Below are 26,964 nucleotides of genomic sequence, written 5' to 3' on the forward strand. Positions count from 1 at the left end.
TCCCAAAATAAGGTTTTCATCTGTTTGCAGATTCCTGAAATGTCTTCATCTGGGAAAGCATGGCTGACATTGGTTCAGTTTCTTGATTTATTAGCTATTTGACCTTGGACAAGTCTGTTTCTTTGTTTGTAATGAGGATAATAATAGTTCCTCTACAAGTTTTTGTGAAATTAAATGAGATAATATTTATAAAATGTTTGATCCATAGTGTTCAACAAAACATAATTTTATTAATATAATACTATGTCCTTCCATTTAATCCTTAAGAGTAACAACTTAAAATGCAAATACTGCTTGCATCAGATGTACTTAGTCTATTTCAAAGTTTAAATGATAGCAGATTTTGTTCCCATATTTCAATTGGAGAAAAGGGATTAACTGAGCAAATGGTCATTTAACACTTGAAATATCAAAAATTGAAAAGGCTAAGAAAAACCATACCCTGAGACTAGGGAAGACAATATTAAACTCTGCCTGCCTTCAAATGGTTGAAGCCCCCTCCACTCCCACCCCCAAAAGAAAAGAGTTTTAGCCAAAAGAACAGGTGTTAACAGCAATGCTTGCACTCATTTATAGAGATTTTGAAAAATCAAAGTGAATTTTACTATAAAGATCTTGATTCCCAGGGGATCCAGTAATTCATCTGCACATTTTACAATAAGACAAAGGATGGCATATAAACTCATAGTGCTTAGAGTTGTTAAATACATGAACAGTTTGCAGTGGATTTAATTACAGTTCTTAAAAACTCTTTTGATACACTCTTTAGTAGGTAACTCGAGATGGGTCTAGACTTAAAAGTCTTAGAGCTTTTAGGATCCAACTACCTATTTTATAATAGAACTCCATGTCCATGATTTACCATAACACAAATGGCCTTTTGACTCTCAGAACCTTGTTCTTGTCACTCTGCTGCCTTCCTGCCTTTGAAATTTGGCTTTGAAATTTTCATTTCATTTCTTTCTAAAGGAAACATTTGTAAATTGTTAAACAGGTTTTTTTTTTAATATTTTTTCCCATTAGAGTCTTCAAATGGATTTTAAAATTGAACACACTTGGGATGGTTTTCCAGTGAAGCATGAGCCAGTGTTTGTCAGGCTGAATCCAGGTGATAGAGGAGTGATGATGGAAGTTAGCGCTCCATTTTTCAATGATCCTCCAGCCCCACTAGGAGAACCAGGAAAGCCTTTCAATGAACTGTGGGATTATGAAGGTAAGTGGAAGTACTGTATTTTATTGCAGACATAAATCTTTTTATAATAACCTCTCATAGAACTATTATTTTATCTTGCTGTAAGGAAGTGAGTGCTTCTGAGCAACCGACATGTGCAGTTTCTGATATTTCCTACCAATCTCACACTCTTGACTTTTTCACGTTACCTATGTGACTTCGACTATATAACTAGAACAGTGAAAAATGGCAATTACAAATCCAGATTTTTTAATTGCTGCTATATTTCCTTCCTTGACTTCTGTTACCTATTCTAAGAAGAGTTCAGCATTTGTTTTGTTTTTAAGTATCTTCAAATTGCCACTTTAACCTTATAAACCTTCTTTATGGAAGCTTTGGGTTGTTTCACTTATTATGAAAACACCATTAACTTAAACAGGAAATGTAGTTTTTATTTTATACTGGCAAATAATCTCACACATTAAGTGAGGGCTAAAAGACTGGACATAAAATTCTAGTTTCAGGTATGCTGTATGATCACCTTCTAATGAATCCTAATTATCTTTCTTAAATCTTATCTTTCTTAAATAATCTTTATGATGCCATTTCCTAGATAGCAAAGCATTACTGTCCCTAAGATAAGGTTCAAACCCTTCCCATAAGCTTCCAGGGTACTCCTGAATCAAGCTATCAAATTAAACCAAAAGTTCTTGACTTCCCAAAGGCTGATAGTCTCATTCATGCATATTCTCACTCATGTACCTTTTCTCATTCTAATCCCCCTGCCTCTAATGCACATCGTTTAAGGTCTAATTCAGGTTACATTTCTTCAAAGAAACCTTTGATGACTCTTCTAGTCCATACTAACATCTACTTTCTCTATACCATCTATATAGTATGCATTTTGTCAGCGTTCATCTATCATATGTTAAGCATATGTTGTCTTTTATTGTTACAGAACTTGTATATACCAGCTTCCTGTTGGTGTACACACTAATGTGAGTTATCTAGTGGAGGTACTATAGACACCAAACTCAACAAGTCCTAAACTCAATTCGTCCACTTCTCTCATGAACTTGCTTCTTTCACTAATTGCCCAATCTCAATCAATAGCACTCTAATACATCGAATCACCAAATGTAGAAATGTGAGATCTTTCCAAGAGATCCTTCTCTCTCACTCTCCATATTTGGATTTATTTGTTAAGTCCTGTCAGTTTCACCTCCTAAATGTTTCTCTCATTTATTATCTCTTCTTCATCCTACCATCCTTGCCATAGGTAAAAGACTTTAAAAGGAACAATAAGACTGAGATGTTGATGGGGCTATATCTATATTTAGATTTTTTATTATTATAAAAAAAAGCACATGGAAAACTAGAAACAACCTAAATGTCTATCAATAAAGAATTATGAATAAATCATAACATTCTATAGAATAATACTATGCAGTAATTAAAAAGAATTAGGCATCTATATGCTGTACAGTTTTGTGTGTGTGTGTGTGTGTGTGTGTGTGTGTGCGAAAAAAGCAAGTTGTAATCAGTAAATGATTCCATATATATTTTTTTAATCTATGCAGGCAAAATAGATTATGGAAGGACAGAAGAATTCTGATAGGTTTTAGAGCAAAGTGAGAAGAAAAGGACTTTGACTTTTTACTTACATATATGTTTATGTTCTTTTAATAATTTAAAAGAAACGTGTCACTTTTATAATTATACAGTTTTTAAAATAAACATGCTCAGAAAATTTCAGGAAATTATAAAGAAAAATCACTCACTTGTATTCCACCTGTCAGAGATAACCAACCATAGCATTCTTGTGCATGTTTTGCAGGCATCTAGGCACAGGCATACATGCACATTTTTGTTTCATGTGCATTTGGTTATTGCTCTGCAGCCTACTTACCAAATATCGTGGATATCTTCCTATATCAAAAAATATTTAACTGTATATTTTATTTTAATGACTGCATTATATTTATTACATGGAATACACAGATTCCATAATTTATTTAACAGGTCTCCTATATAATAGGATATTTATATAACAGGAGATAACAATTTAGACCATTTCTTTTTGAGTAATATTGTACTTTGATGAATAGCATCTTACTTCTTTTTCAGTTGTGTGACTATTTCCTTAGGATAAATTCCTAGAAGAAGATAACTAGCTCAGAGTCTGTGTGATATGTTCATTCCTTTACAACCTCACCAGCACTAGGCTTCATTAATATTTTTATTTTATGGCAATCTGATATGGGGAAAAAAATGATGATTTATTTTCTATGTATTTTTTTTCTTCCAGGCAATGTCTATTTATTTTATTTTCCCCTTTTCCTAGTGGTGATATAGCTTTAATTAAAAATAATGCATTAATTCACTTTATATTCTAAAGGTATAAGCAAATTATTTACTGTTGAAGCAAAATTAAGTTTCTCATTATGTCATATCTCTGTTTTCAAAAGTTGTGGAAGCATTTTTCTTGAATGACATAACTGAACAGTATTTAGAAGTTGAACTTTGTCCGTAAGTATAAAAACTTTCTTCTAACTCACTGCTACATATTTTGAACACATTATTTTCTAATTATAAATCATATGGATATAGTAAAAGCTCACTAATTCTGGTTTACTAGTCAGAATGCTAATTTGAATTAATCTGAATTATATGTAATTCCTTATTTTCAAGTAAATGTATAATGCAGAATATATAAGATTTTGAAAATATTATGTTGATACTATTTTCAATTCACTAATGTAGTTGGTTTTTCTAATAAATTTGAAGGTTTTTTTGCAAAATTATTATAAAACTCATTATGTACTCTGTAAATTTGCATTGTTATATATTAGCTATTTAGAAATAAAGGGAGGCATATTCATTAGTTACTCTGTAAATTTGCATTATTATATATTAGCTATTTAGAAATAAAGGGAGACATATAGGTATAATGAATTGAACTGCTTTATGAAAATGTTTCTTTTAGGGGATTCTTTTAAGAACTAGATTAAACTTTAATTTTATATATTATATAATTATATATTCATGTATTCCTTCCTTTATTTATCATTCCTTTACTGAGTGTATACTATGTCACTTTATGTTCAGTACCAAGGATAAAAACTAAATCACACATGGCTTTTCCTAGATTTATGGAAAATATTAACCTTGGACTCTCTTTGTACAAATTTAACTGGTCCTTGGGAACTCTCTACCTGGTTGGCAGTTTTTTTCCTGTAGAAGTCAAAAAGTAAATTTATACCTACCTGTTATCTAAATTATAAGAAATTTTAAGTTAATATTTAGTAATGAAATATTTCTTTATATTTCCATTACTCATTTAAATTGACATTTAAATACTTCTCAGCATCTGTTATCTAGTAGCCTTTGTCCTCTTGTAGACTGAGCAGAGTCCCAAGCAATTGATTTCAATGAGATTTTAGATTTCATTTTCTTTTCTCTTATTTTGATTTCTTGCTAATGCTAGTGTGGAAAATATAGCTGTTCACAATTATATTTTTCAGAAGAGTAATTATATATCTTTGTTACCCTTCAACTAACATGCCAAAATCCTTTATTGAAAAATATGATTAATTCTCATAAACTGTAATGTGAGGTAAGAAAATTTCACCATACACGTGAGGAAGCTAAGGCAAATAGGTTTATAACTTGTCTAGAAGATAGTCAAGAACTTGAATCTGCTAGAATTCTAAAGTTACATCCTTAGTTTAAATTTTAGATGATAATATCAGTTTATTTTTATAAAGTGATGACTTAGCATAAGATACATCAGATAATTAGATTATCTTTTGTTAGGAAATTATTCAATAACCATAATGTGTAAAATTAATAAATTCTAAAAGTTTGTTTTTAGATACATTAGGACAGTAAATAATCAAGAATCATGGTTTTGCTTCAGGCAATCAACTCCTGTGACAGTTAACCTCTAGGAAAGCAACTTGAATATGTTTGTTTGAATTTTTAAGAGCTTTTATTGTTCTTAGGATATTCTTAAGGTTGCAAAATAACAATAAAAAGGAGCAGAGAACTTTTAAATGGAAAAGAATACTTGTTTTCTGTTAGACTAGTTTCTTGAAGGAAATCCTACTTGAAAAGCTCCCAACAGACCTCTGTGTCAAAATGTTTAGATATAGTCTTTTCCAGAGACCATAAATTTGCTTCATGTAACTATTTGAAATCCTTTGATTCTTACTGACATGGGTAATCCCGATTATGCTCTCTTATTAGAATTTTCTTTTGGGAGTATGTTGTGCTTCTCCTTGTAGCTGTGACATCAGTGTCAGAACTAATGGTTGAAAGCAGGAAAACACAGCAGGCAGATAGGTGGAGGAGAGTTGTATGAGAAAATAGTTACAAATTAAAGTCTTCAACCTGTTAAGTAGTTTTAGACTATCGATATTTTTATCTTCCATCTTCCTAATGAGCTTCAAGACAGTTTTCTTATAGAAATAACCTTTAATATGTTTGTTGGATTTTGACCTGGAAATTGATGCCAGCTTCCCTTAGGATACTTTCATTTTTGAAACGAGTTTTATTATGAACTCCATATACCCCACCCCTTTTGCATACTTTGTACCATCTAACCAACTGAAGTATTTCATATAGTTTCCTATTTAAAGAATGTAAAAAGGAGTCTGAACATGTGTAGCTTTATGCATTTGACAGCAATTGCCTGGAAAGTGTTAAACTCAAAGAAGCCATTTTTAAGTAACTGAACACGCTTGCTGTCCCTGTAATTATCCAATATTCATATTGCATCTTTTAATTATTTGGAAATTTAGTTACAAGCATACACATGGCAAATATGAAGGATAGTGAAGAAAATAATGTTTGTTTCAAACACTCATGAAGAATTTTAATTTTGACAGCCACGGACAGCATTTGGTGCTTTTACTCTCTGGGAAAAGAAATGTGTGGAAAGTAAGTAAATAAAAATATGAGACAAAATCCTAGATTTTTTAATGTTAATATATACATATTTAAATGTTATTATATTATAAATATGAATTTACCTTTTGTGTTTCACATGTTGTTTCTGTAGCAAGAACTGGATCTATCATTCAAAGCGTCCAGAGAAGAGACAAAATGGGAAGGTAGAGCTTATCTTCCTTGGAGTTATTTTCCACCAAATGTGACAAAATTCAATTCATTTGCAATTCATGGATCCAAAGATAAAAGAAGCTATGAAGCTCTTTACCCTGTACTTCCACATGAGCTGCAGCAAGGACAAAAACCTGATTTGTAAGTAGAAAATAAATGAAAATATGTCCCAACTATAAGAGTTTTTAAAAATTAATTCTTGGTAGAGTAGTAGTAATATTTTTTGGTCAAAGAAGACACGTTTAAAAGCACCAAGTAGAGCCCTATGTTTCCTGATGGTCTTCAGTGAGTATTTGACAGACTGACTTTGGACAAACAGTCTCTCTCACCGCTGTCCGTAGAGCACTTAGATTTCCATGGCAGTGTGAGAAAAGTCTTGCTTAGTGAGTATTACTACAACTGGCATAGAAGTGTGGTTGTGAGTTTATTTAGGATCCCTTTCAGAGCTAAATGGCCAGAGGCATCTGTGTTTCCTGGTGTGAGCAAAGGGTTAATAAATCCTTTCCCCTGATGCTTGAGAATCTGACACAAAGTCAACTCTCTAGTTCTCTTCTCCTGGTAACTTCATAAGGATAAAAATGTCAGCCGTATTTCTAGGCAGCAGAGATGGAGACAGCACAGCTTTGGGATTTCCCCTTAACAGTAATGTTCTCTGTGGGGACCCTGGAAGCTATACCTAGGGAGTTATTGCAAGAAATACTATCTCCTGTTGGACAGCAGGCATACAAGCCAGGAGATCTCCTATGCTTTCCCATTTTGAATCTGATCTCTTTGCACCTGAAGCTGTCACTTAAGGAGAATGTAGCCCTGGCCAGCCTTATGAATGCTTCATGGACTGCTGCAAACACTACCAGCTCAGGGAGGAAAGCCAGCCACTGTCCTGGGGCAAGCTGAGATTCCCACGCTATAGCGCGTACTCAAGTGGCCAACATAGTCTGTGAGTCTGCGTGTTTAGAAAAGCCTAACAGAGACATCCTAGTGGCCTTTGCTCTCTGGTACACAGATTTCGCTGCCTTTTCACCCTTGGAAAGTGCTGCACTGTTCTCCTTCTCCCTGCCCTTCCTGTCGTGCTCTTAGTCCGCTGTACTTGACTTTTTATCTCTTCTAGCTTATTCCTTTTTTCTGCCAGATGCATTTTTTCCTTTTCCCCTTGCTTTTCTAGGAAAACCCTCTTTCTCCCTTTCTTTCTCTTATCCTTCACTGTTGTTTTCTAACTGCTTAATCTGGATTGACTAAAACTGGCTCAGCCTGGTCAGATGGGCAGAGCAGGACAGGAATCTAGATGTAACTCACCCAGGGCTCTCATACCAAGGTGGCAGGTTTCTCTGGCTCTTCACAAGCTAATGTATTCCTGTATTCAGGCTTCCTATGTATAGGTTATCGGAGGCTTACTCTAGGTAAAAGTATGATTATGCCATTGGCTAGGGCAGAGTGATTTCCTACAGAGCTGAGTTCCATTGCAGCACTTAGCTAAGCTTTCTCTCCTCATTAAACCACAATAGAAAGCTTCCTAATGGCTAAATGGTTTTCCTAGAAGGAAAAGAACTAGAATTAATCCTCTTTTACATAAACCTGCCTTGCTTTGGCTAAGGAGTCTGTTCTTTAATCTGTTGAGCTGAACCTTTCTAAAAAACAGTTATTTACATAACTGATATAAATCATCAAAGTTTGAATATGAAAACGTGTAAGAGTATAATATGATTTGTTTAAGGCTAGATGGAATGAGTCAGGTTTTCAGGGTTGGTTTTTATTTCTCCCTTCAGCTGTGAGGGAGCTATCTGCAGAACTGAAAGGAGAGTGCTTTGAGATATGGGTGAATATTTTCAGAGTTGAATGATTGCTAGAGAGAGAAAATTGTACATGTAGAATACATCTTACCTTTGATATTCTTGAAATAGAATGTCCTATACCAGATATAACAAAATAAATAGCCCTTCAGGACAGCTTTTTCACAAATGCATAATTCATTTCAATTCCAACCATCTTTTTCTTTGCATTTAGCCATCATCTGGAATACTTCAAGCCTTTCAATTTTAACACACTGCTTGGAGAAGAGTGGAAACAACCAGAATCAGACCTGTGGCTAATAGAGAAACCTGATGTGTAGGAGTATAGTAGATGACCATATCAATCATTTCTTCTCTATACCTTTTAAGGTAAACTAATAATACGTATAATCTCTTTCAAGATACCATGAACACATTTCAACAATAAAAAGTTCATAGAGGTCAGTGAAAGTATATAGTATCTCTGTGGAAAATTGTGTATGAATTAACAAGAAAGTAGAAAGTTCATGTATGATTTTATCTATAAAGTGAAAATGTTTCTTGGAGTCACTTAGTCCAGGAGCCATCATGCCAAGGGGTTCTACCATCTGCCTTGCAGCACCATCACCCCACATATCCTGGACGCTGTCAACCAAAATCAATATTTCTCTTCCCACTCCCCTAAACCTCAGCCAGCTTATGACTGAACATCTTATTTGCACATTTTTGAACTCCATGGTAATGTATAATAATTCTTTACTCAGATTCCTCTGTCCATTTTTGAAATGAATAGAAAACAATGACATATTTCAGTTGAACAGGAGATGCACATCTGTTAAGGCATTATTAAAATACATTTGCTATTTAATTAGCTGTATTTCCTGTCTCATGACTACCTTTCTTCTGTAGAAGAAAGTGGAATGAAGTAGTCTTGAATTCGGGCAACAAATTCTGCTTTCATTTACAAGTAAATGACATTTTCTTAATGCTGTTAAACAAGATGTCAAAATGTCTTCATTTTAATTTATAAACATCAAACACTCCTGGTCCATAATTTTCAAATTTTGTGTTATAATTCATGGCTTGAAGCCATCTAGTAGATTATCTATGAACTTCTCCACCAAACCAGGTCCTTTACCACCATTCTTAACTCGGAGATTAGCAGTCTTACAGAAGAAGAACCTTTATTACTTGTACAGATACCTAGTTGCCTACCCAGCGATATACTTTTTCCTCTTCTTCTTTGCTAACTCTTTTACATGACTTGAATTTTTAGGGGATTTTCTCAAAAACTACATTTACTCATATTCCTCTGCAGGTAGAAATGACACTGTAAAACAGTTTAGGTCAACAAGATTTAAGTATACAGTGTTAGATGGGCCTTCAAGAAAAGATGCCTCACAGATGAGGGACTCTGCTTCCATGTACCTTTTGTCATGTGCCTTGCCTCTCCCTTTTTCCTGAATTATAGAATTGATACCCGAGGTAACATGCTTGCTCCATTGTGTTAATGAGGAGACAACCCAAGAATAGCTCAATAGCAAGATAAAGGAGCCTGGATTCCAAAGAGCACACTGGAGTAACATGTCATATCTGGACTGCTACCTACAGATTTGTTTATAAAGAGAAAATATAAACTGCCTAATTTGTTTCCACAAATCACTCTATAGATTCAACGCAATCCCATTTTAAAAAACCCAGAAGGCTTTTTTTTGGTAGAAATTGACATGTTGATTCAAATTTTATATGGAAATGCAAAGGACCTGAAATAGCCAAAACAATTTTGAAAAAGTACAAAGTTGGAGGACATACTACCTGACTTTAAGACTTATTGAGCTTCAGTAATGAAGAAAATATGACCTTGCATAGATTTAGACAAATATATCAATGGAACAGAATAGAGAAACCAGAAAAAGAACTACATATAGTCAGTTGATTTTTGAAAAAGGGTAGTCTTTTCAACAAATTGTATTGGAATAACTGGAAAAACATGAAAAGAAATTAACTTACCTAACAACCTACAGGAAAATTAACCTTAATGTGACTGGTGAAATGAAAAAAGTTCTGCAAAAACTCTTCACATTCAAGGGTAGGCAAAGATTTTTTTCAAATGGGACATAAAAAGCACTAAAAAAGAAAAAAAATGAGAAATTGAACTTCATCAAAACTTAAAATTTCTGTTTGTCATAAGCTTCCATTTAAGAAAGCAAAGAGGCAGTCCAGCAATTCCACCCCTGGATATCTATATCTGAAAAAAAATGAAAACTAATTCAAAAATGTACATGCACCCCAATGTTCATAGCAGCATTATTTACAGTTGCCAAGATATGGAAGCAGCCTAAGTGTCCATCAACAGATGAATGGTTAAAGAAGATGTGGTACATATATACCATTGAATACTACTCAGCCTTAAAAAAGAAGGAAATTTTGCCATTTGCAATGACATGAATGGACTTGGAGGGCATTATGCTTAGTGAAATAAGTCAGAGAAAGACAAATACTGTATGATATCACTTATGTGGAATCTAAAAAATAAAACAAACTAGTGAATACACTGTAAGTCCCTTATATATGAATGAGTTCTGTTCCGAGAGTGTGTTCATAAGTCCAATTTGTTCATAAATCTAACGAAGTTAGCTTAGGTACCCAACTAACACAATTGGCTATATAGTACTGTACTGTAATAGGTTTATAATACTTTTCACACAAGTAATACATAAAAAGCAAACAAACAAAAAATAAACAGTTTTAATCTTACAGTACAGTACCTTGAAAAGTACAGTAGTAGAGCACAACAGCTGGCACACAGGGGCTGGCATCAAGTGAACACACAAGAAGAGTTACTGACTGGAGGAGGGGAGGAGGTGGGAGATGGCAGAGCTGAAGGATCATCAGCAACAGGAGATGGAGGGCAAGCTGCAGTTTCACTCACGTCTGACGCTGATGGCCCAGGTTCTGGTTCCTTGCTGGATTCAATTCTATCTACCCTCTTGAAAAAATGATCCAGTGATGTCTGGGTAGTAGCTCTTTTTTTCTCACCATAGATGACACGGTAGCACTGGATTGCATTCTGAATGGCTGCTGCAACCTTCGTGTACGGTTCTACGTTCAGGTCCTGTGCCTCACAAACTAACAGTGCCTCCTCAAATAAAGGGAATCCCCTTGCCATTTCCTGCATTATGAATCTCTTCCGTTCTTCAGTTACTTCTTCCTCTGTCTGTCTTCGTCCATTCTCTGGGCACGTTTGCATCTTTGAAAGTTTGCAACTTGAAGATTGGTATGTAGGTGACTTGCTGTATAACAAAAAATGAACAGACTCACAGATACAGAGAACAAACTAGTGGTTACCAGTGGGGAGAGGAAAGGAAGAGGATCAAGTTAGGGGTAGGAGATTAAGAGGTACAAACTACTATATTACATAAATAAGCTAAAAGGATATATTATGCAACACGGAATATAGCCAATATTTTATAACAATAAATGGAATATAACCTTAAAAATTGTGAATTACTATGTTGTACACCTGAAACTTACGTAATACTATAATACTATAATATACATTATATACTATACTATATACTATAATATACATCAACTATACCTCAATTTTTAAAAAAAGAATCAGAAAAAAATGATAGTGAAGAGGCAAGCCACAGATTGGGATAAAATATTTAAAATAGATATATCTGGTAAAGGACTCCTCCCAGAATACGTAAAGGACGCCTACAAATCAGTAATAAAAGAAGAAGCCAATTAAAGAGCAAAAGACTTGAACAGACACTTCACAGAGGAAAATATATAAAAGGGCAATAAGTAGAAAGTATAGCAAGATTCTCAACTTCCCTTATCACCAAGGAAATGCAAATTAAAACCACAACAAGATACCACTAGATAACCAAAATTAAAAATTCCCCCGATGGCTAAAATTGGAAGTGACTGACAATACCAGGTGTTAATGAGAATGTGGAGTACCTGCATCACGGGTTCGGATAGAAATGGTAACTTTATAATATGGGGGCAGAGTAAATAAAGCACAAATATCCCAGATACAGTCAAAACCATAGAAAAGATTGAATTGGGATGTTGCACTTTGTGAGCTATCTGAAACCTAATATGTATCTTCTTTTTATCTGTTTAGATGCTTTGAAACATCTCTTGACTTTCTTTTATCTAGATAAGAAATATTTTCCTTCTTCCAATACCAAGCAAGCAAAAACACATTACGTAAACATTTTCTTTTGAAAGGAACATGCAGTTCAGGGAAAATTTATCCATTAGTAAAATACAAACAATGTACCCTATAGTAGAAACTTAGTATTCGAGAGTGGGTGTTTGTAATAGCTGTTTCAAATGTGTTTTTCCACTTTAGGACCATGAAAGAATATCATTTCTTTGTTTAAGATATGCATAAGTGCATGTCCTTGCTGGGTTGTGAATTGTCCACTATCGTTATCAGGCAGATCCTCTCTTCTCGCCAGGTAAATAGATTACACTGTGCATGTATTTAGTCAGGGGCTTTCTCATGCGTTTTCTCAGCTCCAGTAAACTGTAAGGCACAGTCCAGAGGGAAATATACTTTTTATTTTTAGCCCCCAACTACTTCTTTTTCAACCTTAAAAAAATTTTTTGCCACAGAAAAAATAAGATTATCTCTTTCTTTTCTTCCTTATTTTTAAAATGTTAGGCTTTGAGGGCAGAAGGTAGTGAATACATTGGTAACTAATGAATCTGATATTTAAAAAGAGAGAGGATGCAAGTGGTGGAGCAGTTACAGTAAGCCCTGAACACTGTGCTCATGCCTCAAAGCGCAAGGCTCATCTCCTCGTGCCCTCTTACGTTTCCGTAGGAGTTGAACATCACTGTATTTTGGCACTTACCCCCGCTGTGCATTAGGAAGCTCTCCTGACCCACCTCCCATCCTCTCAGCCTAACATTTTACTCCAGCAGCCAGTTGGACTCAGGGAACTGACAGCATCCTGTCTCGTGGCTTGTCTGCTCCCTCAGCTTGTGGTGGCTAAGAGTATATCTAGCCAGTCTCGCGCATAAACTGCCTTGGATGTGAGAGGGAGCTAACACCTCATGGGACAGCTTTTTTTTTTCTTTTTTTTTTTTAAATTTTTATTGACATATAGTTGCTTTACAATGTAGTGTTAGTTTCTACTGTCCAGCAAAGTGAATCAGCTGTACGTATCCATAGATCCCCTCTTTTATGGATTTCCTTCCCATTTAGGTCACCGCAGAGCGCTGAGTAGAGTTCCCTGTGCTCTACAGTAGGTTCTCATTAGTTGCCTATTTTATACATGGTATCAGTATTGTACATATGTGAATCCCAATCTCCCAGTTCATCCCACCCCACCCTCCCATTCCCCCTTGGTATCCATACGTTTGTTCTCTACATCTGTGTCTCTGTTTCTGCTTTGTAAATAAGATCGTCCAAACCAATTTTTGCAGATTCCACATGTATGTGTTACTATACAATATTTGTTTTTCCAAGAAGGATGGGAGTAGGTGGATAAATACTCCTCTCTTTCACCCCTCCGGTTGACAATTCGGAGGTCGATTCCACACAGCTCGGTAGAAGACACCTAAAAGGATCACACTCCAGTTGCTCACAGCAGTGGCCAAATCAAAACACAACTTATATTGCCTTTCCCTCATTTCCCGTTTTACTCTTCCCAGTTCTTTACTGCTGTTTGGAATTACTTTACCAAAATCAACCTATATGCAAGCCCTTGTCCCATGTCCGCTTTACGGGGAACCCAGGCTAAGTCAGTTGTTACCTGAAGTGGCCCTCAGAAGTAGCCCGTCAGGATGGGAATCAGGAACTGTATCACTCATGGGGCATTCAGTGATAGGGACCCCATTGGTGGTGGTGATGGCCCTGGTGTAACATCAGGTACTAAGACTTTCACCAGTGGTAGACTGGCTTGAGGACCAGGTGTAGGTCAAACATCAGTGTGATAGATAGCACTTGGCATAGAAGCAGTGGAAATAATAGGGACTGTGGAGTTAACTGCTTTTTTTTAAAAAACAATTCGGACATTGAAATAATTTCATTTGCTATTTCTCCACTAATAAAAAGTAACAATTTGGAGGGGATTCTGAGAAGATGGTGGAGTGGGAAGCACCAGGAATGTGTCTACCCACCTAGACAACAATTGCACCAGCAGAACTGTCTGATATAATTGCTTTGGAACTCTGGAGTCTGTTGAAGGTGGAGTTGACTGCTTTCTGATAAAGGCTTTGGAAACCTTGAAAAATGAAAATAGCCAACTACAAACTAAAGGCACTTTGTGAGCACCAGAAAAATGCACATCAACATTTGAATTAGCCAAATTTCCAGTAGCTGGAAGGCAGAAAGTGTGGAAAGTCGAGTTCAGGACTTAGTGGTAAGGGTAGCTATACTGCAAAGGAGACTGAATGCTCGGCTTTGACTCCCGTGTTGAAATTAGGGGCCTCATAAGGAAAGAGTGGGACCCTGAGACCTGGAATGAGGACATTTGTATGGATGAGCCTGTTCTGGTGTATCTTGAACCCCAGCTTTTCCTTCACCCTCCGGGTTGGCAGAAGCAGCTCCTTTACCCTCGTTAGAGGCGATCATCCTCAACTTGCCTAGACATTCCCCCCGAAGCCTCACCTACGGCAGATCCTCAGAAATAGTACTTGCCAAAACATGCCATTTCCTCACCAGACTGAAAATGAGGGTCAGACTGCAGCACAGCTCAAGGGGCAATGGCAGTAGTAAGTACATGCCATGGGAGGAAGTACTGTGTTCACTGAAAGGTTATAGGACCTGGAACCAGGGAAGCACATGTTGGAGTGGATCTAGTTATTCTACTAGAGAAGGCAGTATATATGGCTGGAAAGGGGAAAAATTTATTGGCACGGGATGTTAAACTTGGGGCTTAACACCTTGACAAGGCTAGTTCGGGGAAAATACAAGATAAGTCTAGAGCATCTTCTAGTGCCAGAAAATAAAGAAGCACTAAAAAGGAAAATAAATAACGAAATCAGTGGGCACTACCCATTTTCTGATCACTTCTTGTCCTAATTTTTCTCTGTAAGAAAAAAAATTTGTAAAATTGACTAATTTATTATCACCAACAAATATTTTTCATGTAGTGAAAATATTGTCACTAGAGCTAGGATGACCCATGTATGAAGAATATAAGAAACTAGAAGTTATAAATCTATGAAAAGTGAGGAGTCTGTACAAATTTCACCTTATAATTTAATGATAAATAGTACTTAAAATATTATTTTCCATACAGTGTGATCCATAGTTAAATTTTATGCCTGATGTTTATAAATCTAATATGTAATTTAAAGGATAAATAGTAGAAAATATTGTCAAATGATGTACACTTGACCATTTGTATGAATTACAGTAATATGTAATAACATAATTGGCTATTGAGAGAATTTTAGTGTTTTTCTGTTGACTTTTTACTTTATACTAAAAAACTCACAGAGAATGCATAGTTTAGTAAAAACTAATTTTCTTCTGACAGCCTATCACCTGAAATATCCATTAAGTAGTATATCTGATTCAATAGTACACTGAAAACCCATGTTTCTAATAATGCCCTAAGGCACTGTAGTGCCTGGAGTACATCTTTTGAAGAGATAGCTTTGCAGACATAGAAAACCAAACTATAAATGGAAGCATTCGAAGCAGTAAAAAAATGTGCTAAATACAAATGTATTTTTTTGAATGAGCTTTGAAAAAACAGCCTGAAGAAAAAAGATAATACCACAAGTAGTAAGCTTTGGTATATACCATAGAAACACCAGGTGTCCTGTATTCCTGCAATAGTCCTGGCTTTTCTCCTAACTGCCTGATTTTGTGCAAGTCTTTTCATTAAAATTTCTAATACTTATTATTTTTCAGGAACCATATATTTAATTTTGACAGCAAGCTCAAAGAGTCATATATCTTGAGGTCCAAGAAGGAGGAGATATATATATACATATAGCTGATTCACTTCGTTGTACAGCAGAAACTAGCACAACGTTGTAAAACAACCATACCCCAATAAAAATAATAATAATAATAAAGTTAAGGAAACTGAGAGCTTCAGAGATTAAACATATTTCCCAAGATCATACAGCTAAGGAGCAGTAGATTTGAACCCAGGAAGTTTGGTTCTGGAGACCGGGTAGTTGTCAACTTTACTACAGCCTCTATGAGTCTTAACTACTCATCTCTAATATAAAGCTACAGAGCTAAGTTCTTTTCCTCCCTGATTCTGTAAATAAAAATAACATAGAAGAAAAAAGAGGTTGATAAGCCCTTCACTTTTTTGTGGTACACTTGCAGAGAAGATGTGTATTCAAGTTACTCCTTTTTAATAATCCACTTACTAAGAGAAACACATTTTTCCTCCCAGGCTCCTCTAGGGTACAATTTATGGCAGCAGTGCAATGTCGCACCTGCAAATTGTCATTGCAGCAGGTATACTTTGGTAGTAGACTAGTGGCTAATCTGAATGCAGATCTCTTAGGATTTATCGTGAGTAGGGAATGAGTCACAGTGTGGTAGAATATCAGAGAGGAAGAAAACCCAGGCTGCCTCTATACTAAATGCTTTTACTAACTTGGATTTTGTCAAAGATCAAAAGACAAGCTTCAAAAGATATGAAAACTTTGGCAACCAAACCACACCCTTGAGTAACATGCAATAACTATATAGCCTTTTGTCTTTTTACATTATTTATTTATTTATTTATTTTTGGCTGTGTTGGGTCTTCGTTGCTTGTGCGGGCTCTCTCTAGTTGTGGCGAGTGGGGGCTGCTCTTCATTGTGGTGTGCAGGCTTCTCATTGCAGTGGCTTCTCTTGTTGAGGAGCACGGGCTCTAAGTGCACAGGCTCTAGGCGTGCAGGCTTCAGTAGCTGTGGCTCGTGGGCTCTAGAGCTCAGGCTCAGTAGTTGTGGCGCACGGGCTTAGTTGCTCCGTGACACGTGTGATCTTCCTGGACCAGAGCTCGAACCCGTGTGCCCTGCATTGGCAGGCGGATTCTTAACCACTGCACCGCCAGGGAAGCCCTATAATACCCTGTTATCTCCACATATCAGAAACTGAAGAAATTTAGCAGTAATTTATTCCAAATGATCTTATAGTCTACTGGTGCAGAAAACCTAAAAGTTGTGAGTATCTGCTTTCCTGTCCTTAGTATTTTGCTGTTTGCAACAGTGATGATGCATCTGTTTTCCTTTCTGAGAAGATGATCATCTGTCAAAAATAACGCAGTAAATTAATTTATATCAGTGACTCTTCAAATTGCAGGTTGCAAACCCATAGGGAGTAGATTATGGAATCTATATAGTGGATTGTAATCCATAAATAATTAAATAGAGTTGAAAATAGAAGAATGAATCATATTTATTAAGTACATATATTGTTTCAAGAGTTTTGTCCTTATTTTGGATCTAGTCACAAAAGTTCAAAATCTATCAATTTAGAGTGTTTACAGAACATAGGCTTTAAACACTCTGGTTGTTCACAGTATTTTCCTCTGGGTAACTAGTTAATATCTAAAAGATTCTCAGCGAGTAGTGACTGAAGAAGATTTGGAAGGGAATCTCAAACTCAAATGTGTCTCTGATGCAGCTTAAAAACTAAGGAAAGAAGTATGGCCTTCTACTTTATTCCTCAATTTTACTTATAAGTTTAAAAAGATAGATACATAGGTACATAGAGAGATAGATAGGTAGGACTTACAGAGTTATAGATCCTCAAATTTTAAATATATTCATTGGAGGTGGTCCCTTTGCATGGTATGTAGCTCTTTTTCTAATCTATAAATTAAGATGCTTTGGGTTGTAAGTACAAGTAAGCTCAACTCAAGCTACCTTAAACTAAAAGGAGATATGGCATACTTCTGGTAGTTTGAAGTAGAGGATGACAGTCTCACAGTGTCATCGGGTTTCTAGCTCTATTTATATATGGTTTTCTTGCTCTGCCATCTTTTAGGTTATCTTCATTCAAAGACTGTCCTTTTTGTATATGAAATGACTGTGGGTATTACAGGTATCACAGTTACAAACCACAAAATCCAACACAAGAGAAAATATTCAATGATTTATGACACTATTCTAGATATTTTCCTCATTTTATGAAAATTACAGAGATTTTTTGCAGTCTGGATTTTGATGATTGTATTCCCATGCTCCCATCTGTCTCCTGTATTGTCTGTGAATTACATCTAGAAGCTTGGTTACATCCAGGTTCAATTATTGGTAAGAATATTTCATAGATGGTATTATAGTATTCTTCTGTCAGGAGAAGCATAATGCCTGGTTGTCTCCATTTCGTGATGTTAGAAGCCATTGATTAACATTGCCGAAATCCATGAGTGATAATCCAGTTTTGCTTTTACTTCCATATTTTATAGCTTTTGAATTATCTCAATTCAACTCTTTGAGTACCAAAAAGAACTGTTTTTACAAGATAAATACATGATTCTTTTCTTTGATTTAGCTGTTTTCTGAATACTTGGTCCTCTAGCAGTCTCCAAAGATGACCAATGAGATTTTTTTAAGTATCTTTCTGAACTCATGGATTAAAAATACTTTATGTGTATTAATTCACTGCAGTTTCCTCATTGACGTTCAATGTGTTACGTCTTTGGCCAGTGGAGTCTCTTTAAGTTGGTTTCTAACTCTTTTGACATGACCTTTGTCGTCATTAATAGCTTATTTGCTTTCTGGTATGACAAGATGTTCCAGGTTCTTCTTGGACATTGCTTGCTGTAGACATAGAGCTAGCCATTTCTCCAGTAAGTCTTGGTTTCTCTTAGTGGCAAATGATATGTAGAGACCGCTATTTGGACACTAGGAGTGCTCATTGCTAATGGGTTGGGTATATTTTTCTAGTCCTTTAAAAAAATACATCATGGTTTCATATGGATACTTGCTACTTGATCTCATACATTTTATATCTGTTTCCCTTCTAACATGACACAAAGTGGTTTTCAGTGATTTCAGCATAATTTCTCATTTGTTTTTTCCCATAAAATGTACAATAGACTCCAAATAAATTAACAATACAACAGCAATATGATTACTAGAAAGAGTTTAAAGGGTATTTTTGTTTTTGTGATTCTTTTTAACCTTAGATATACAAGGATATACAGCCAAATTCCCATGTTTAAAGCCACTTTAAAGTGGTTTCTATGTATTATGCCACCAAACTCAATACAATTAGGTTCATTGGTTTCATTCCCCTTTCACTTTGGGGGAATTTTTTTTTTTTTTTTAATACTTCTGAGGTATCAACTTCAAATCTATGAATCAAGATATACTCAGAGAAGTCTGGCCTCTATTCTGGTTCCCTCTAACCCATCACCTCTCCCCATTTATAGATAACCATTAAAAAATTTATAGTTCACCCTTCCAGTTTTAATATAAGCAAATATGTATAAATGGTCATATCCTCTCATCTTAGGTATAAATGTTAGTATACTAGAGCTAACAGAAAGGATTCACTGTCAAATAGACTTATAATTAATGGGTCTTACCCAGATTTACTAATAAATAAAGAGTTCTTTTTCCAGATTGATTGATTCTAATGATTTCAAGGATATAAAATCAAAAGGCTCACGCAAATCAAAGAGAAATTTAGTCCATCCTGTATGGCTATCTTGGTATTTCCTTTCTGCATTGGATACATTCTCTGGCCAGTAATAGATGAGGTCTTTAAATGAGATTTGTGTCTGACCTCACATAGCAAAAGAGGGGTTGTTTAAATTATGAAGCGTCTCCATTTTGTATTTAGAGTGGCAAAGGGCCTATGTGACATTTTCCCCAGAGCCACGCCTTATACATCCATAGATTCAAGGGATAATCTTGCTAAGAGAATTCCACAGATAAGGGCACTCCTACTAGCAAATTTCTTTAGCCTAAATATTTTCAGACTATCTTTACAAAAATACTAGACTGGGACACCTGTGGGGTTTTTTTCCCCAGAGAATGTTCCCTTGGTAGTCAGAGAGAAACAGATCATGGACCAGCAGCTTATAAGGAGCAAGAATTTCCTCTACAGAATACCTTAACAATGACCATACTGCTTCATTGGTCTTTTAAATTTCTTTTACCAACTCAATTACTCTTTTTCTTCCTTTACCCACAGTAATTTGAACCTTTTTACAGTGTCTTGATGGAAGCATTTGAGTATAAGTTACGGAGCCCAAATTTACTGCCTTCTCCGGCCAGTTAGTTTCCATAGGTGTTGTATCTATGGGGAGATTTAATTCAGCTTCCTCAAAATACTTTCTCATCCTGGGGAATCATTGTTTGCATAAATCTTTAATTAATTGTGTAAGTAATTTAATTGTATAAATAAACTTACAAATTCTTTGTTACACCACACAGCTGTAGAAGAGAAATTAATATTTGACACACCATGTATTAGTTAATATTATAGGATCATTCTGTTCCTTCTCAACAGAAATGACTTCTCCTATACCACATTCCCCACTATAGGGTGGTGACTAGAGTCCATTGTTCAATAAATTCTGGATCCCATTTAGTTTGTTTCAGATTTTATGGTACAGGTTTTTACAGGTGTCGTTATGTAACATTCACCTCTGCTAGGGAAGACACAGGTTGCTTCTGTATCCAAACCTCCATACCTGCTGGTTTTAAGAACCCAGGTAGCTAACTCAGGAATCTGATTAAGGTATCTGCCTTACAATTCCGGTCTCTTTTCAGAGCTGGAAACCGATTTTTCTTTTGGTGAACATCCACATGAACCACATTCTTCTTCATTTCCACAGAGGTTTCCTTAATTGAGTGCCACATAAGGATATTCTCTATTGTCTAATGATCTAGGACCCATTTGCAGTTGACTACAGCCCAGAGTCTGCAAATATCCAAATGCTCCTCTGAGATCAGGAGCCCAGTTCTTCTCCCACTGCTAAACTAGCAGCTCTCAACTCTGCCAAATTTGCAGCCTTGCCTGTTCCTTCTCCCCTCAAGGTTTTTTCTATCAGCAAGGCACATAGCTGCCAATTTCCAAACAGTAACATTGCCTCTTAGTCAAGTTTGCTGTGCTGCCTTTTCTCTATTCAGTATCTCTCTGGCATCGTCCAAGGCAGGATTGATATCTAGCCTCAGAATTATTTGATGCTCTTCTGTGGTGGGGGACAATACCAATAACAATAACCAATACCCAGTAACAAGCTAGCAGCTGTCTTTCAAATGGGCTTTAATGAACAGCTGCCTCTTAGTTTTCAAGTCCAAATCCAAGAGGTCTTGCTGAGTAGCCCTATTTGATTTCTCCCAAAGGCTTCACATCTACATGTATTCTAGGAGGTGAATATTCTTTTTGTTGTTGTTGTTGTTGTTGTTTTTTGCGGTACGCAGGCCTCTCACTGTTGTGGCCTCTCCAGTTGCGGAGCACAGGCTCCGGGCGCGCAGGCTCAGCGGCCATGGCTCACGGGCCCAGCCGCTCCGCGGCACGTGGGATCTTCCCGGACCGGGGCACGAACCCGTGTCCCCTGCGTCGGCAGGCGGACTCTCAACCACTGCGCCACCAGGGAAGCCCAAGGAGGTGAATATTCTTAAAAATATGAGCAGCTGGATCATGAGGTCTTGGTTGGGCTCCCTGTGCCACCATCCTCTGCAAATCTTTTTTTTATTCTCAGAACCCCACTTAAAATAAGCTTTATTTTTGATAACTTTGTGATGGGGGCTAGCGATATTCTTACAGGAGCAATGTGATCTTGGCCAAACTCAAATCCTAGCTGTAAGATTCTTGCTTATTAGAGACAGTAACTTATTTCTCACAGTTTAAGGAATGTCTCTTGTTGCTCCTGGAATTTCTTAGATTGGGCTGGACTTGAATTTTCGCTGGATTTATCATCCATCCTCTATCTGTCATAAAGGTGACTGTGGTTCTTAACTCCTCTTGACCTTTCTCCTCTGATAAGTCCGTTAGCATAATAGCATCTATGTAGTTCATTAACTTGCTCTTAATGGTTGTTTAGTACAAATCCCGACTCACTAGATTATGGCAATATGCCAGGAAATTTAATGTGCAATACAATAAATTTACACTGATTTCCAGTCCATGAAAATGCAAACCGTGTCTGGCTAGATTTTGAATCTGGGATTGATAAAAAGGCATTGCATTAGATGTTAAGTTAGATGCATACTGGCATAATAGACTGCCTTGGTCTGTTGCACTTCCTGTTTAGTTTTGAAGATTAGGTGTAACTGAAGCAATCAGAGGAACCACCTTGTTTGATCCTTGACAATCTATTACTTTCCTTCAGGAAACTTCTGCCTTATATAGTAGGTGGGACTGATAAAAGGGGATTGATGGGAATCAAAACTCCACCTTAACCTTTTCCTTAATTAGAACAGTGATCTGTTATTGCCCTCCTGGAATTCTGTATTGCTTAGAGTTAATGCCTGGGGAGGATTCAGGCAATTCCAAAGGTTCTCATTTAGCATGGCTAATTAAAACTGGGTGAGAGGTGGATTTAGGCAATATCCCCTGTGAAAAGAACAAAGGCAGCAGGTCCCATGTTTTCAGCTACAGGACTTAATACTAAAGGGGGCTATATTTTAGTCAATAGACATCTCTATTTTATACTCAAATTATTACATTGATTATGTGACATTTTCCAAGGACCCATACCCCACAAATCCAAATCTAGCATTTTCTTTTTATCGTAAGCAATCTTAAACCAAATACATGCTGCTAAAAGTATTCCATTGACAAGGAAATGTGAGCAAATGTCATTATTTTACCAGATTTGTCACGATCTGGTTTACAGGGAGACTTGATTGGGTCACTTTCTTTTTACCTAGGACATTCCCATATAAAAGAAGAAAGTAGATTGCTATTCTACTGCTTAACTATTTACTTCATACAGACTTTTGTATTTTTGCCAGTATATCTTTGGAATATGATCCTAGGAATAGTATTTACTGAGTCTAAGGGCAAACACATATACACTTTTGCTAGAAAGTACAAAATTATGTGCCATAGGGAAATTTGTATTTCTACCATTAAAGTATGGCAGTTCCTGTTATCCCACAGCTTCTCCAACAGAGTATGTCATCACACTTTCAAGATTTTGCTGTTCTGATAGGTGAGAAATGGTATCTCAGATAATTTGCTCTTAATGTTACTATGATCTTTTTGGACATCATCTCACTTGTTTATCAGAATTTGACAATGTTGATCATTCCCTCCTAGATGTCCCTCCCTCGGCTCGGGGATATTACTTTCTCAGTTCTCCTTCTAATTCTTCTTGGCTTGTTCCTTCTCTTTTCGAACTTTAAAAATGGAATTTGCCAAGATTCAATCTTTAGACCTCTTCTTTCTATATATTTACTCCCTTGGTCACCTCAGTCAGTATAGTGGTTTAAAATACAGTGTACATGCTCATGATTCATTCCCAAGTGTATGTCTTCATCCTCCTAGTGTGTGCATGAACATATGCCCGCCTCTTTTTATTGCCCCTAAGCTGTCTAATGAGCATCTCATATTTGCATGTCCAAAGCTGAACTCTTTTTAGCCACCATACCTGACATTTCCCAAGTTATCTTAAATTTCCCAAGTTATCTTAAATGGCAAGTCCTTCTGTAGTTCAGGACAGAAATTTCTTTGTCATTTGACCCAAATCCAATTCATTGACAAATCTCATCAGCTCCACTTTTGAAATAGATCTATCCAGAATCTCACCACTTCTTAACACCTTCATTACTACCACTCTTACCCAAACCACTGTCATCTTCCCTGGATTATTGAGACCCTGAATTATTGCAGTAGTCCTTGAACTGGTCTCCCTGCTTCTCCCTTTGCCCTGCTCCCTTGCACCCCAACCCCCATGCCTATTCTGTAAACAGAAACCAGAACCTACTTTTTAAAAACAACATTTTTCAGGTAAGATTCACATAAAATAAAATGTACTTATTTTAAATGTACAATTTGATTACTTTAAAATATCCCCTGTGTCTATCTGTGTCAATCCCCACTCCCACACTCAAACCCAAGCAACAACTGATCTATTTTCTGTCCCTACAGTTTTGCCTTTTCTAGAAATTTCATATAATTATATACTATGATTTCAGTCTTTTGTGTCTGGGGTCTGTCACTGACATGATGTTTTTTAAATTTATTCATGTTGTTGCATGTATAGGTAGTTTGTTCCTTTTTATTGCTCAGAAGTATTCCATTGTATGGATATACTACAGTTTATTGATTCACCTGTTGATGGACATTTGGGTTGCTTCCAGTTTCTGGCTATTTTATATACAGGTGCTATGAACATTTGTATACATGTATTTTTGCAAACATAAGTTATTAACTCTTCGGTAAATATCTAAGAGCAAAATTACTGGATCATATGGTAACAGTATGTTTAGCTTCTAAGAAAATGATAAATTGTTTGCAAAGTGGCTTTACCATTTTATAGAACTTAACAGAGAGTTCTAATTGTTCCACATTTTCACCAACCTTGATACTGTCAGTCTTTTAAATTTTAGACCTCAAATATGGGTGTGCTGATTTCTCAGTGTGGTTTTAATTTGTATTTCTTGGCTGACCAGTGATTATGAGTATCTTTTCATGTGCTTATTGGCCATTCAAATATTTTCTTTTGTGAAGTATCTGTTCAAATATTTTGCCTATTTTTGTTTGTCTTTTTATAATTGAGCTGTTTTAAAAATATATTCTGGATACAAATCCTTAGACAAATATATGTGTTACAAATATTTTCTCCTAGTCTATGACTTGGCTTTCTTTTCCATTTTCTTAAATGTGTCTTTCAAAGAGTAGATGTTTTATAACATCTACTCACTGAATTCACAGTCTACAACTAGAATATATTACTTTACTCTTCTAACCACAGTATATTATTTTTGCTTCTGTTAGTCAGTTATATTTAATTTTTTTTAAAAATAGAGACAAGTAATTTTTTAAATCTCCACCCGTATTTCTAGCACTTTTCATTTTTTTGAAATCTAAGTTTTTTTGTTTTATGTTTTTCAATCTGGCATTATTTTCTTCTGCCTCAAGAACTTCCTTTAATATATACTAGAGTATAGATATGCTGGGAGGAATTCTCTCATAATTTTCTTGTCTGAAAAGTCTTCAATTTTTGAAAGACAGTTTCATTGGGCATGGAATTCTAGGTTGACTTTTCCTTTCAGTATGCTAGAGGTATAATTTCATTGCCTTCTTGTTTGCATAGTTTCTGGTGGAATATGCTATATTCTTGTTTTGTTTTCCTTTGTTTATAATGTGTCTTTATTTGGTCACTTACTTTTGTGATTTTCTTTTTATCACTGAGTTTTGGCAACTTGTCTATAATGTGCCGTGGTATGGATTTCTTGGTATTTATCTTAACTGGGGTTTTGTTGAGCTTCTTGGGTCTCTGAATTTGTAGTTTTAATAAAGCTTGGAAAGTTTTTAGCCATTAATTTTTAAAAATACTTTTTTTCTGTTCTATTCTCTCCTCAATTAAGCCTGCTTGAGTTAGTTACATGGGTCATTGAGATTCTATTCATTTCTTTTTCAGTCTTTTCCTCTCTATGCTTTATTTTAGAGAGTTACTGTTGCTATGTCTTCACATTCACCGAGCCTTCCTTTGCAGTGTCTAAGCTGCTGTCAGTTCCACCAAGTTAAATTTTCATTCTAGATATTCTAATAGCTTAATAGTTATTGGTGCATATAAAATTACTCCCCAAATTAGCATCTTAAAACAACATTTTTTATCTCGCAATTCCTGTGGGTTAGGAATTTGAGAATGGCTTAACTGGGTGGTTCTGACTCAAGGTCTCTCATGAGATTGTAGACAGGCTGTTAAAGGTGCCGCAGTCTCATCAGAAGGCTTGACTAGAGGATGATCTGCCTTCAACCTCACTCAACTGGCTGCCCCCACTCAGTTCCACACCACATGGGCCTCTCCACAGGGCTGCCTCATAACAGGGCTGCTGACTTCCCCCAGAGCAAGCAATTCAGGAGAGTAAGAGGGAAGTGTGCACACCTGAGACAGAAGCTGCAGTCCTTTAATAACCTTCTATCAGAAGTAACATTTTGTTACTCTAACAAATTGATCCTTTTGAAACTTTAAAAATCTCTCCCTGTGCTGAGTTCTGGAAATTGCTTCCAGGCCAACAGCTGGTTGTTGTCTAACATCTGATAATGGTGGCCTCATATAATCTATCCAGTTTTTCTACTTGTTTATGACAGGACCCATAGCAAGCCCCACATGCAAGTCCCATAGCAATTACCCCTTCATGAGTAGAAGCAGAACTTCAGAGACTTTTATAATGTGAGGTCATGCCATACCTGCTCAGCAGTACCAGTGGCTTGCCATCTCAGTTATTGGTCTCAATCATTTATCTTTCAGACCTCACGTATAACTGGTCTTCCTCTCATTCTGCATTTCAGCTTCATCAACTCCCCAAATATAATTAGCACCATCTTGCTGTGAGGTCTTTGTTCTTGCTGTTAGCACTGTCTAGAACACACATTCTCCAGATATATGTGGGAATAATTTCCTCATCTGAATTTAAATCTCTGCTTAAATGTTACTTAGGCTTACACATAGGCTTTCTCTGATTATGTCATATAAAATAGCAAGTTCCTTCTTATTCATCCTTTATTTTACTTACTCTGATGTATTTTTATTAATATCACTTATCACCACCTAGCATATTAAATATTTTTTATTATATGTCTGTTCACCTCACTCAAATATAAGCTCCAGGTGAGATATTCCCTAGAACCATGCCTGACACATTAGGAACTTGATACATTTTTGTTGAATACTTGAATATGCAGCAGATAGAAAATTTGTTTTTATAATATAGGTAAAAAAATGTTACATTTCTTTATCTAAAATGGATCATCTATTCCTAGACCACACCTACCTGGCTGACAGGATA

At 36.0% G+C, this 26,964-nt stretch overlaps 1 protein-coding gene across 10 annotated transcripts in view; it reads left to right on the top strand.

The window, feature by feature from the left end:
* C6H4orf33 (chromosome 6 C4orf33 homolog) overlaps positions 1-26,964 on the top strand; it is a 57,550-nt gene that overhangs the window by 8,396 nt on the left and 22,190 nt on the right. For 4 of the 10 annotated variants that reach the window (XM_067036670.1, XM_059067145.2, XM_067036677.1 and 1 more), the window contains 5 exons: positions 1,024-1,213; positions 3,640-3,700; positions 6,061-6,112; positions 6,234-6,433; positions 8,294-8,934. In XM_067036670.1, coding sequence (XP_066892771.1) covers positions 1,024-1,213; positions 3,640-3,700; positions 6,061-6,112; positions 6,234-6,433; positions 8,294-8,399 — 609 coding nt within the window. In that variant the 3' untranslated portion in view covers positions 8,400-8,934. Of the gene's footprint in view, positions 1-1,023; positions 1,214-3,639; positions 3,701-6,060; positions 6,113-6,233; positions 6,434-8,293; positions 9,108-9,529; positions 11,956-26,964 lie in introns of those variants that run through there. The other 6 variants (XM_067036673.1, XM_067036672.1, XM_067036675.1 and 3 more) reach the window with 3 other exon arrangements.

This window comes from Kogia breviceps, chromosome 6 (assembly GCF_026419965.1).
Source record: "Kogia breviceps isolate mKogBre1 chromosome 6, mKogBre1 haplotype 1, whole genome shotgun sequence".
Classification (NCBI taxonomy): domain Eukaryota; kingdom Metazoa; phylum Chordata; class Mammalia; order Artiodactyla; family Physeteridae; genus Kogia; species Kogia breviceps.